Source organism: Hibiscus syriacus, unplaced genomic scaffold (genome assembly GCF_006381635.1).
Source record: "Hibiscus syriacus cultivar Baekdansim isolate YM2019G1 unplaced genomic scaffold, ASM638163v2 tig00000715_pilon, whole genome shotgun sequence".
Classification (NCBI taxonomy): Eukaryota; Viridiplantae; Streptophyta; class Magnoliopsida; order Malvales; family Malvaceae; genus Hibiscus; species Hibiscus syriacus.
The window spans coordinates 2,204,873-2,217,940 of NW_024061811.1; the positions used below are offsets into that span (position 1 = coordinate 2,204,873).

Sequence of the window (13,068 nt, forward strand, 5' to 3'; positions counted from 1 at the left end):
AGCCCAAACCTCCTCAACAGATTGCCATAAATATACTCTTGTTTCCAAAGATTATCGAATGACCCTTGAGCTTTAAGACTAGCAAAACAATTACTTGGTGGTCGAGCAAGCAAGAAATTGTAAAATGTTCGGAAAATAAACATGACAGCTCCCTTGTTGAAGACGTAACACTAAAAATCATCGAGTTTAGACTTGTAGGTGCGAATCGAGAACGAGTCGAATTTAGGGGTTCTTTTATTAGCCACTAAAGTATAAATAAAATCAAATTCAAGTTCTAGTTATCGAGTATGCATAAAGGTTGGGTGATGGCGATAAAAAATAACCCCACCCCATTGCCATCTTGCACCATTGTAATTCAGGGTCGGAAGGATTTATTTCAACAGCTTATACAGCATACTCGACAAATTTTAAAGGACATTGACTGGAATGCTAAATGATTCCAAATTCACGAAACATGACACAATAATTCATCAAATAATGTGATGCCATGAAAGATTCAAATTACAATAATCCAAGAAAAATGTGAGTTTTATAACTCAAGGTGTCCGATTGTGCATGCCTCTATCCTATTCAAGCATGAGGCAACTCAAAGGTTGGTCCGTCGGAAAATATAGACTGAAGGCTCTACTTCGTTACGGCAACAATATATGCATTCCAAGCGTCCTCTTGAGGGAAAGTTTTTACCTCTTCGTACTTCAAATCTCGTGCAACTCCGAATCCCTCTGTGCATCTGTTTTCATTAGTGTCCGGCATCTTTCGAAGCCAGAAATGGACAGATGGAAATCCAGCCTCTTCTAAACAGTCTCTAATCTCCGGCAAAGACCACCTGAAAATTTAAGCCGTATGATATCATATCCAAAGGCAAGTTATTGAACTGAAAGGAGAAACCTGACAGTAACGTGGCATCATAAACTAGAAAATATGATAGGGATTTACTAAACTTACAGCCTCCAACTGTATGAAAATGCATGGCGAAGTTTCTTCTGCTTCTTTTGAAGATGAAAGTGGAGACTGATCCTTGTTTTGCGTTCGATGATGTCGAATTCAGCTTGCTCCCAAGTATACTGCACACATTGCATCAAATGTTACAGTATGGATCTCATAACATGAGATGTCCGCATCAATGGCTTGCACTAGGCTTGCACTAATAGAAAAACAAAAATAAACCAGACATTGAAGTAAAATGAATCTTTTCTTATGCCCGAGGGTTAGGCAGACCGAATGTATACTATTTTTTATATGAATCCTTAAACAGTACTTTACATTAACATTGTTGTATGGGCAGAATGACTATACCGTAAAATTGGGAAATCTCCTTCGAAGTCTTAAGGACTGCTCGGATGATGTGCCACCATATAAATCCATCGCGAATATACCACCCTTTTTAGACAAGGCTTCAAGAACATGCTTGAAATACAAAACAAGTTCCGCACGTTTATGGAGACAACAACAGCTGTAATTAAAAGCACAGATAATGTCTCTTGCAGGTATTTTAGCATCTGCCTTAATGGACTCTTCATTCGTTGAAGCACTAGAGCCCTCAAGCATGTTATGTTCTGTTGCAGCAATCTCGGAATCGTAATCACTTTCCTCCAGCTGAATGTTCTTTATCAGTTCATGTGGCTCAAAGCCGACTAATCTTGCCTCTCGAGGATTCAGTACATTCCCATGAAAGAGGGATATTCTGGAATACCCGTCAGCCCCAACTTTGTTGATGTTGTTCTCCAGGCACCACTGCAATGCCTCAAGGTCGAGATCCAATCCTACAGCTGTCCGCCTAGGATCACTTCGAAGCCATTCTGTACTGTCAAGCAGAGTAAATTCTCAGTGCTTACTACTTTGCGCTTTGCAATGTTAATTAATGACCATACTAGAGAGAGAACCAAGAGAATGACAACACCAGTTTTGAGTTGCTACGAATGACCGACATATTATCAAAATATATAGGCAATCGAAGTACTGTTTCACTCATTAACCAAACTATATCATCCGTATATCACAACTTATTAGATAGGGTAAAAAACAGAGTGATTTTATTTACTGACAACTATCTGAAGTAAAGATTCCCAACCCGAGGCACTTCAGAAAGCAGTGTTGCCTTTGCCTTATACCCAAACATAAACTATAGAGACAATGACTTGTTTTACCATCGTATTTACTTCAGCATACATGTTTTGGTGACATTCCAGCAGTATAAGCGTAGATTCAAAAGTCATAAAGCATGCAACATTTACAAAATGAAAAACGAAATCCCAACTACAAAACTAGGGGTGACAATTGACATGCATTAAGAATCCAATGGCGGCCTCGACTTATTCATTTGTCTCTTAAACCATTTGGTTAATTTGCAGCATTAGCTATAAAAAGGCGATGCTAACAAGTGGGATACATACCTAAGAAGTGCAGTGCCACAGAAATCTTCTTGAAGATGCAAAGGCAATCTTCCACCCACATACATCAAAAAGAACTTCTGCAAATAACTTATATCTCCTTTTGGTGACTGCATTCAACAAAAAATTATATTAATAAAAATATATAATTAGTAAGAAACATAAAATAATTAGAAAGAACCAATCTTTACATTACCTAGGACATTAATAAGCTACTCTGCATTGAATTTTACTTCCCCGACTAATGCAAGGCAATACTCTTTAGCTTTGGCTTTCACAAAATAAACTGGCAAGACAAAAACCTAAACTTTTCTAATCTGCCCACTTCGAAAATTCACTGAGCAATAATAATATAAAAGGAAGAACAAAAAAACTCCGAGGGGTGATTATAACCTGTACTGATTGTTGGTAAAGAATGAACTTTGATGGCGTTTCCATTGATGAGTTAGGGTCATTTTCTTCTTCTTCTTCTGGTTCTTCATCTTGCTCTTCTTGATGTTCTTCAGAATCTTGGGGAGGCTGTTGAAAACTGGAGCTTTCATCTTCGTAATCGTCATCATGTTGTACAGTGTAATAAGATGCTGCACCTCTATGACTTGTTATTTGTTGGTGCCTTTGTTTCTTGTCTCTCTTCCCCATTCTTTTCGTTTTTTCACTCTCTCCCCGCCGCCAAGCTAACAGCTTAAAACCCCGCGCCCTCACCAGTCCACCCCCTTTTTTCCCTAATGCGGAGGTTGAATGAAAACGGGTTTTGTAGCGTTAAGAATTGTGATAAACTCTCAGCCCGTTGATTAATCACTCTAAACTTTAGGGTGAACTACTTTAAATACCCCATACCTGTAGGTTTTGACTTGTTTAAGCCACCAACGTTTTAATTTTATCAATTTTAACATTAATATTTAAGTTTAACTGCAATTATATCACTGTGTCGTTAATAGATTAACGTCATGATGACATGACATCTCTGCATCATGATGTTGCTGATGTGGCTCCCTCACTAAAACGATGTCATATTTACATGACTGTTTGGTGCAAAAAAACCCCAAAACGACGTAATTTTATTTAAGAAAATTTAGCAAATAATACATTTAAAGGAATTTGAACTCGAGACCTTTTAAAACAAAACTTAAGAGTAAACCACTATGCCAACTAAATTTTTTTATATAATCATAAAAAAAACATTATACATAACATGAGTCATCATTTCAAAAAGTTATTTTCTAAAAAAAACTCATTAAATTATTAAAATTCTCAAAAAATACCTTAAATTTCATAAAATCTAAAAAAAATTCCTAAATTCCTAAATTTCCCAAAAAAATAATAAATTCTAAATCGTAATCCCTAAAATCACAAGATCCATTTTTAGGGAGTTTATGATTTTTTGGTAATCCCTAAATTAATTTTAAAAATGAATCTTATGTTTTTTAGGGATTACGATTTAGAGTTTATGATTTTTTGATCATCCCTAAATTCATTATAAAAAGTGAATCTTATGAATCCTATGATTTTTAGGGAGTACGATTGAGAGTTTGTGATTTTTTGTAATCTTTAAATTCATTCTATAAAATGAATCTTATGATTTGTATGGATTATGATTTAGAATTTATGATTTTTTAGTATTTTTTAGGAATTTAGGAGGTTTTTTTAGATTTTTTGGAATTTAATGTGTTTATTGAGAATTTAATAATTTCATGAGTTTTTTAGAAAGTAACTTTTGAAATGATGACTCATGGTATGTATAATGTATTTGTAAAATTATGTTAAAATTTTAAGTTGGCATAGTGGTGAAGCCTTACCCTATAATTCAAAAGGTTTTGGGTTCAAATCAATATTTTTAAAATCGGACCGGACATTGAATCGGTGAAGGTACTGGTTCACTGGTTCAATCGGGTTCATCCGCGGTTAAACCGGATTTTATATAAAATTATATTTTTTTATTTTACATAATATTCAAAACAATATTAATATATATGTAACACTTTTTTTAAGTTTACAATATTAAAAGGTATAAAAATATCACAAGTCATAACATATATAAATTAAAACCCATAAAATCAAATAAAACAAAATGATTCAAATCAACTACAACATAATATTTAAGGTAAAATATATTAAATAATAAATATAATTATATAACTATAATAAAAAAATAAAATTGGGGCTTAAAAAATCATAACAAATGATGTCATTTGGTTTATTTAAAAAAAATAATTCACATGGCTAAGAAACATAGAATATCATCCCAAAAGTTTAAAGAGTAAAATATGAGAACAAAACAATCCCACATGCTAAGAAACATAGAAGAGCATCCCAACTTACTTCTATAAATAATAGAGGTAATTTGACATTCAAAATCATGGAGCCTTTTGGTGAGCACAGAGCGAATTATTATATCGCTTCAATTGAGCTCAAATATTAGGCTTCAATCGAACTTCTAATTTTTTTTTTGAGTTCGAGCCTTTTTGAGTTCAAGTTTTAATATTATATTTCGAGTTTAAGTTGAACTTGATAATTTTTAGCTCGTGAGTTTTTGAGTCGAGTTGAGATTACTTTTAAAGTTTTCGAGTTCGAGTCAAGCTCAACAATACTTTAATTTGACTCGGCTCGTTGAACAAACGACGTTGTTTGGTTTAATGTTTTTTAAAAGAAAAAAAGTGAACTGGCGGTTCAAACCAGTTTTGCCGGTTTTCAACCGGTTCACCCCGGTTTTACCGGTTTTCAGTTGGTTCTTCCGGTTTTCAGCCGGTTCATTGCCAGTCCGGTTTTGTGAGGTAACCGGTTGAACCGGCCGGTTCGGTCCGATTTTGATAACCATGGTTCAAATCCATTCAAAATGCATTATTTACTACTTTTTCTCGAACAAAACTATATCGTTTTGATTTTTTTTTAGCATCAAAGGCAGTCATGCCAAAACGACGTCATTTGGGTGATAGAGTCACGTCAACAATGTCACGCGCGGAGATGCCATGTCATCATGTCGTTAAGCCATAAACGGCAAATTGACATAATCGCAGTTAAACTTAAACGTTAGTATTAAAATTGAAAAAATTGAAACGTTGGTGGCATAAACAAGCTTAAGCCTAAAGGTGAGTAGTGTTTGAAGTAGTTTACCCTAAATTTTATAAATATTAAAGATATAATAAAATTTAATATTATATATATATGTATATATAATATATAAATAAATAATTATATTAAAATAAATTAAAACAATTATAGTTATAATTCTACATATTTTATAAAATTATTATTTATATTTATATTTATTATGTTCTTATAATATTTGCAATATTAAGTTAAAAATACAAATTCAAAGTTAGTTTTTTGAAAATAATGATAATCTTTCAATATAATTCTAACGTAAAATTGATTAATTTTTAATCATAAACTAAGTTGAATTCTTAAGAGCTTAGTTTTTATTTATTTTTTATCAAAACACTGATCACTTGTAATCAATAATATATAATAAATTATATAACAAAAATATATAAAAGAGTAGGAATAATTTTGTTAATTTTAAAATAAAAAATTATAAAATAATATATATTTTATAAATATTAAAAATTTATAATTAAAATCATAATAACTTTAAAAAATGAAAAAATAATATTAAAAAGAAATATGTATTGTATTTCATTAAGATATAAATTTAAAATTCCAGTGTACGTACTTTTAAAAGAATATTAATGATAAATTATTATTATAATTTAGTTTTAAAGGAAGTGAATAGTTTTAGGTTGAGTAGGGTTTCGGTGAAAATAATTTTGGAATTTATGAGGTAAAAAATGATCGAACTGAAAATTTTGAGGTCTAAAAATCGACGATGATGGCAAGCGATATCCACTTAAGGTGACTGACAATGATAATGGTGAGTGGTGACCGACTACAATAGACTTTGGTCAAATTTAAGATTAATTGATATTTTATATAAAATTTAAGAGTTAAAATAACATGAATTTAATATCAAATTAATATTTTATCTAAATTTTAAGTATCAAATTTAAAATAATTCATTTGACTAATATATTTTATCATCAAAATAATCAAAATTAATCCTTTAAAAAATTAATCAAAATTAATAAGTCAATAATCAAAATGTAGCAATTTTAAAAATTAATCAAAATTAATAAGTCAATAATCAGAATGTAACAATCAATAATATAAACAAATAATTGAAATATATCTTTACTTTAATAAATAAAAATACACAAATATAAAATAAAAATGATGAACCCAATAATTTACTTAAAGAGCTAATCCAAAAATATATATTTTTTACTTTAATAACTTAATGATTACATATTTCTTATAATTTAATGATTAAATAAAAAATATTAATTTTCAATCATTAATGATATTTTTTTCTGAAATTTAAAAATTAATTTGTACTAATTAATATTTCAGTTGCCAAAAAAAATCCAACACGCTACTGTGAGTTGTTTGGCAATAAAAAAATGGAATATTTCTCTACCCTTCTTCCGCCTTTCCCCACTCTAATCTTTTGATCTCTGTTTCTTCTAAATCTCAAAATCTTCAAAAGCCCATTTGGGAAAGAAAATAATCTTCAATCGATCGCATGCAATTCCATTGAAAAAGAGTAAAACTTGGGTAAAAATATGTATAGCAATTTCAAAGAACAAGCGATAGAGTTCGTAAAGCAAGCAGTACAAGAAGACACTGCTGGGAACTACAGCAAAGCGTTCCCCTTATACATGAACGCACTCGAGTATTTCAAGACCCATTTGAAATACGAGAAGAACCCCAAAATCAGAGAAGCAATCACCCAGAAATTCACCGAGTATTTACGCCGTGCCGAGGAGATCCGTACCGTTCTTGATGAGGGTGGGCCAGGACCGGCTTCTAATGGGGACGCTGCTGTTGCCACGCGCCCCAAAAGTAAGCCCAAGAATGGTAGTGGCGGAGGTGAAGGAGGTGATGATGAGGATCCGGAACAGGCTAAATTGAGAGCTGGGCTTAATTCGGCTATTATTAGGGAAAAACCTAATGTTAAGTGGAATGATGTGGCTGGGTTAGAAAGCGCTAAGCAGTCTTTGCAAGAAGCTGTTATTTTGCCGGTCAAGTTTCCTCAGTTTTTTACTGGTTAGTTCTTTTTTCTTCTCGTTATTGCCTTTGTGAGGCTGATTTCATGTATATGTATATATAATTGGCGGCTTTAGCTGGGTTTTTGTAATTTCTCGTGGATAATGAAATGGGCCAATTTTTTATTGTTGAGCTATCGAGGATTTAATCGATTTGTGGGTTCTTCGTTATAGGTTTTGCTTCTAATGAATTTTGGTTTTAGGCTATAATTTTAACAATTCGTTGTGAATAGTAAAACGGGGCGAAGGTGGATTATGGAACTGTTTAGAATTTTATTCGATCGCACCAGTGATAATATTTAGAAAGGACTGGACCCCCAGCCCCCAAGAGTGCACCTTTGTTCTCCACGGATAACACTTTCTGCTACTAAATGCAAAGTAATTGAAAAGAAGGTAATTTTGATGTCGCCTCTTCAAGTTACTAGTGTTAACCCGAGGGACTCGGTCTGATATTTTAACCTGATGCTAGTAACTTCAGTTGGCGACTTAAAGATTACCTTCTTTTCGTTTTGTTGAGTGTTACTTGAGATTTTTAGTCAAATGCCAGTCATTGATGTTATATTTTTATTTTTAGATATATATGAGATTCACCTGCATGCTTTCTCTGTTGTTTTGATGCAAAACAATAAGCTCGTTTAATACATTTGTTGGACTGTTCCCACTTAACTTTTGCTGATAATTTTTATGGCCACTTCTGGCACACTTTGCCATCATTTTCATGGCAGTGCATGAGTTGATTTCTAGACTAGTACCACTCTATTAGGAAGAAAACAAGGTTTCACTTACTGGTGAACTTTATGAAACTGAAGGAGTTAATTTGAGATTGTCTAGCAGCTTCGGAAATTCCTATTTATTATTGTGTATGTGTTAATTTGATGATTGTACTTGTTAATCTCGGCGACACTGTTTATCATCATTAACTTAATGCTGAAATTCTTGCAAAACCTAAATGTGAGGAACATCATCTGGTATCATGTTTACCAAGACCTGCTTGCTGGCTCTGTTAGTGTCAATTTAGAAACTGTTGTTTGCAACAATTAAAACTCCACCTTCTTTAAGCTGAACTTAATCTACGTTCCCCTTTTAACTGCTTTTCCAATGTTTCTATTCATTATCATTTCAACTTTACTTGTTCTACTTTTAGGAAAGAGAAGGCCATGGAGAGCTTTTCTTTTGTACGGGCCACCTGGGACTGGGAAGTCATACTTAGCCAAGGCTGTTGCTACTGAAGCAGACTCTACATTTTTCAGGTAAACCAATATATTTAGCCAGTTCATCTGCACATAAAACAAGTAACGGATAAATTCTAATTTTGTTGCTGCTGATATTTTTTGTAATAAGGCTTTCAATCACAAATAAAGCCCAATTTTGCTTCTGCTCAGGTTTTTGGCAACTTGGTTTATTATTTCGAACTCTTCTATCGTAATTTGAATCACACTGAAGTGCTATGTCTTTCACTTACCTTAATTTACTTTCTCCTACTTTAGATATTTTTTTTTTAATTTCCAGTCCCGAGTCCAATTAAATGATGACATTGATAGATTACTTCAAAACTTTACCACGTCAAGTGGTAATAATAGTTATTTGAAGGACAACAAAAATAGTAGTAACGATTGAGATAACAATGATAAGGATTTTTCAGTGTTTGCTCCAGGAATGGGCTTTGGCTTGCACAGTTATTAAAGCCATACAAATACAATGTATAACATCCATTGATGTTAAGGTCTTTTATTATGATTTCATTGCACGTAATTTAAGTGTAAAGCATAGTTTGTATAGTGCAGGGCATATGGGAGTTTTAAAAAGATGCCTTATGTGATTATTGATTCCCTGTAAAACAGTTTATATCGGGGAGTAGGAATGGTTATTGGGAAATCTAATGTAACCTTGAAGATATGTTAGCAGTTGTGCTGTTTTCTATGTCATTGAGTTAGGCATGACGTCATCTGTCAATTCTTTTCATACTTGCTCTTTCTTAATTTAGTGTGTTATGCTGACACTTTTTGTCGATTATAAAGACTTAATATTTATCAGTTTTTCTTGTGCTTAACAATTGGGCTTAATTTTTTTTTATCCTGTCGTCGTCTGCTATAAAGACATGATAATTATGTTTAGTTTTGATATTGCAAACCTAGGCTTTTATTTTTTAATATTGTTGATTATAATATAAGATTTTGCTAACAAGGTCCCTAAGGTTACCATTTAAAGTTACCATATTAGGCGATATTTTCTTTTGATGCATAGAGAATCAACATGTTAACTGTCAACTAACACTATCACTACAAATAGAATATTAACTAACCTTAAAGAGTGCCCTAAGGGTAGCAGAATCCATTCATGTATGATAATAGCTTTACCTTTTTGTATCACATTTAATTTATCTTTTCAAACGTTTTTTGTGATTAATTTTCTATATACATCTGTTCTATTTATGTGCATGTTTGCTAGGTTTCTGTTTGTTTTGCTTTTTTGAAATTTAATCCCTTTTCCACTTCTTTCTCTGCTAGTGTTTCTTCATCAGACCTTGTGTCAAAGTGGATGGGAGAAAGTGAAAAGCTGGTTTCAAACCTTTTCCAGATGGCTCGTGATAGTGCTCCTTCCATCATATTTGTTGATGAAATAGATTCCTTGTGTGGTCAACGAGGTGAGGGCAACGAGAGCGAAGCATCAAGACGTATCAAAACTGAACTTCTTGTGCAGATGCAGGTATTTGTCAGTGGGTGAATGTGCTAAGAATAATTTAAGATTGCTTTGTCCAAGGGTTTTCAAGATATTATTTTCATATGAATTATGTTCTTACCATCTCCAAACAGTTTTCATTTTTATCTTTCAGGATTTGGTGTAAATTCTTTGGTCTTCAAATTTTAAGTTTACCAAAAGGCTTGTTTGCGGTTTGCGGTTTATAAATATTTAATACTAGCTTCAAAAGGGGTTTTCTATTATAATTTTTTTTAAAGTCCAAAGAACTTTTTTGCCTAATAATCGCACATTCATTTTATTGATAAAGTCATAACATGAAAAAAAATGAAGACCATTCATTATTCAGCCCATTTACAAATGACTTGCAACACAAAGAAATTACCTTGGGGTTTTAGGATAATGCAACTTTTCTTAATAATCTTGTATATTTAGGAAGACATTTTATGTGTATGTTGATGAAGGATTAATATATTTTTATGTAAGTTATTTCTGTTGCTGTATTGTGCATCATGTTATTTTTTGAGACATTTCCCCTATTGCCCCTATTTGTATTATACGGTTTACATATTTCATTTTTGGCTGTGCTATATTGTGACAAGTAGATATTTATTTCTTTCCAAATTTTTAAGCTTAATGAATGGAATCTTATACCTTTTTATTTCTATGTTTTAGGGTGTCGGAAATAATGATCAGAAAGTCCTAGTGCTTGCAGCGACGAATACTCCCTATGCACTTGATCAGGTGAAGGATATATCTACATCTATTTTGCATATATTCATCTTGAATCAGCTGAGATGGATTTATTTTGTTAATCAATTGTTCTTTAGGCCATCCGTCGCCGTTTTGATAAGCGTATTTACATTCCTCTCCCTGATTTGAAGGCTCGACAACATATGTTCAAGGTACTAGACCTTATCCCTAATGATTGGAAAAAAGAAAGAAAAAAATGCTTGGTTGTTTTCTTGTTTTGTCTTCCTTTTCAATAAAATCATTCAATTACTTTTGTATCTTTGACATGGTTTCCTTGCTTTGGTACAATAAATTGCAACAGGTGCATTTAGGTGATACTCCTCACAACTTGACTGAAAGTGATTTTGAAAGCTTAGCTGGACGAACAGAGGGGTTTTCAGGGTCAGATATATCTGTTTGTGTAAGTGCAAAATCTATGTCAGATGCTTAAATCGGTTTTTTTCTTGTTCTCCTTTTGTCGAATTAAATCTTAAAACTGAATCTTAACATGAAGGGCTAATATTAACTCATTTGTGCTTTATGTCTTAACAGGTAAAGGATGTTCTTTTTGAACCTGTTCGTAAAACCCAAGATGCAATGTTTTTCTACAAGTCGCCTAATGACATGTGGATGCCATGTGGACCAAAGCAACCAGGTGCTGTCCAAATTACAATGCAGGAATTGGCAGCCAAAGGACTTGCAGAACAGGTATGGAGTTTGCTTGAGAAGCTGTGTTTACGAGTTGTTCTTACTTTTTGGTGTCTATGTTTCTATATACTTTTGAGATTCACCATTTTTTTTATATTTACTTAACATGGAAAGGAAAATCAAATTAAAGAAACAATTTCCTAGGGTATTTCGGAAAACAACACTGGGATAATAATTCGTAATTACTATTATGAAGTGCAATAAATATATAATTTAATGATGATTGAAGTAATTAAAATTCCGTTTTCATTGATTAATGATCGTGCAGATCCTTCCGCCTCCTATTTCGAGATCAGATTTTGATAAGGTGCTTGCAAGACAGAAGCCAACGGTGAGCAAATCTGATCTGGAGGTCCATGAAAGGTTTACAAATGAGTTTGGAGAAGAGGGCTGACGGCTTTGATGAATATGTCACATTGATCTACTCTCCGGTTGTGAGTGCAATCACTGTAATTTGTATTTTATTAATAACCGCTGGATCATTCAAGGAATTGTTTCTATTTAGTTTCGTCAGTCAAGGGGGGGGGGGTGAGGGAGGTGTCTTGACTTCCCCTTTTCTGTATTCAGATGCAAAGAACGTTTCCATACATAGTTCATTGCTCGTCTTTTTCTACTGTGTAAAGAACATTACTCTGAAAATATTGGCTTCAAATACCTGAATATATGTTGTGCCCTTCTCCACCTAAACTTGATGGAATGTGTTTTTCAAATGTTTTTCCACTTTCAGGTATCATTTGGAGCATCGGTTATTGCTGCCAACCGGTTGGATGGAAACGAAAGTAGGGAAGTTATTTGTTTAATTTTATTTTTGGAATGCTTGTTTATTTATTTATAGTCTAGGTTGCTTTTTTAGTATATTCGTATTATATGAAATTTAACGCATACTATGATATATATTTTGGCATGTATGGTGTCGCATGCTTTTTTGAGGTTCTTTTTCTTTGGTCTGTGCAATTTATGTCACGTCACCATTTTCTGATGATTGATGAATACCATATTGATTCATAAAAACCCTACTGCCTATGGGATTTGATTTTTGGTCACAAAATGTATACGTGTATATGAAATGTCTTATTACATAAACTATCAACTACGTGGTGTGGCGTTCACTTTTAATCATTCTACAGGGTGCTAGTAACATAAAATAATTGTTACTATTATTTTTGTCCATTCTATCAGTCTTATAATTCCATATAAAATAATGTAGTTTTAAAAAAATATATAATTGCTTGGATTTAAAGTTAAAACTTTTATTTGGCATTATGTTTTAAAAGAATTTCGAGAACCAATATTATTAGATTAGATCTGATTTATAAAATATAAACAAATGGTTTTACGCTCTTTTGCAGTCTTTCGTATCTAGATCATTCTCACACAGGCTTACAAGGAAACGAGTAGATTCTTTTTACCGTTAACAAGTTTTATCCTTTTACTTGTAACTC

General features: G+C 32.6%; 2 protein-coding genes across 3 annotated transcripts; one reads left to right on the forward strand and one right to left on the reverse strand.

Annotated features, from left to right (window-relative positions):
- Window positions 1-405: 405 nt before the first annotated feature.
- Window positions 406-3,136, reverse strand: LOC120211948. The gene is made up of 5 exons (XM_039210418.1): window positions 2,784-3,136; window positions 2,394-2,500; window positions 1,297-1,804; window positions 946-1,064; window positions 406-826 (listed from the first exon to the last, which is right to left on the reverse strand). Exons 1-5 carry the CDS (start codon window positions 3,027-3,029, stop codon window positions 625-627), a joined length of 1,182 nt encoding a protein of 393 aa, XP_039066349.1. The 5' UTR covers window positions 3,030-3,136; the 3' UTR covers window positions 406-624.
- A 3,750-nt stretch (window positions 3,137-6,886) lies between these two features.
- On the forward strand, window positions 6,887-12,452 carry LOC120211958 (protein SUPPRESSOR OF K(+) TRANSPORT GROWTH DEFECT 1-like). Of its 2 annotated transcripts, XM_039210426.1 has the most exons (9): window positions 6,887-7,490; window positions 8,634-8,739; window positions 9,997-10,195; window positions 10,862-10,930; window positions 11,017-11,091; window positions 11,241-11,339; window positions 11,471-11,626; window positions 11,895-12,060; window positions 12,354-12,452. In XM_039210426.1, exons 1-8 carry the CDS (start codon window positions 7,007-7,009, stop codon window positions 12,018-12,020), a joined length of 1,314 nt encoding a protein of 437 aa, XP_039066357.1. In that variant the 5' UTR covers window positions 6,887-7,006; the 3' UTR covers window positions 12,021-12,060; window positions 12,354-12,452. The 2 variants fall into 2 exon arrangements, with proteins under 2 accessions (XP_039066357.1, XP_039066353.1); XM_039210422.1 differs by lacking the exon at window positions 12,354-12,452 and having other exon boundaries at window positions 6,888-7,490; window positions 11,895-12,307.
- Window positions 12,453-13,068: the final 616 nt, after the last annotated feature.

Bases quoted from the DNA above. Each gene is read 5' to 3' on its own strand.
- LOC120211948 (XM_039210418.1), bottom strand. From the start codon at position 3,029: ATGGGGAAGAGAGACAAGAAACAAAGGCACCAACAAATAACAAGTCAT. The intron at 2,501-2,783 runs GTTATAATCACC...TGTTGAATGCAG, and splicing joins TTTACCAACAATCAGTACAG to TCACCAAAAGGAGATATAAG. The intron at 827-945 runs GTAAGTTTAGTA...TTAAATTTTCAG, and splicing joins TTTTCATACAGTTGGAGGCT to GTGGTCTTTGCCGGAGATTA.
- LOC120211958 (XM_039210426.1), top strand. From the start codon at position 7,007: ATGTATAGCAATTTCAAAGAACAAGCGATAGAGTTCGTAAAGCAAGCA. The intron at 7,491-8,633 runs GTTAGTTCTTTT...TTCTACTTTTAG, and splicing joins GTTTCCTCAGTTTTTTACTG to GAAAGAGAAGGCCATGGAGA. The intron at 8,740-9,996 runs GTAAACCAATAT...TTTCTCTGCTAG, and splicing joins GCAGACTCTACATTTTTCAG to TGTTTCTTCATCAGACCTTG.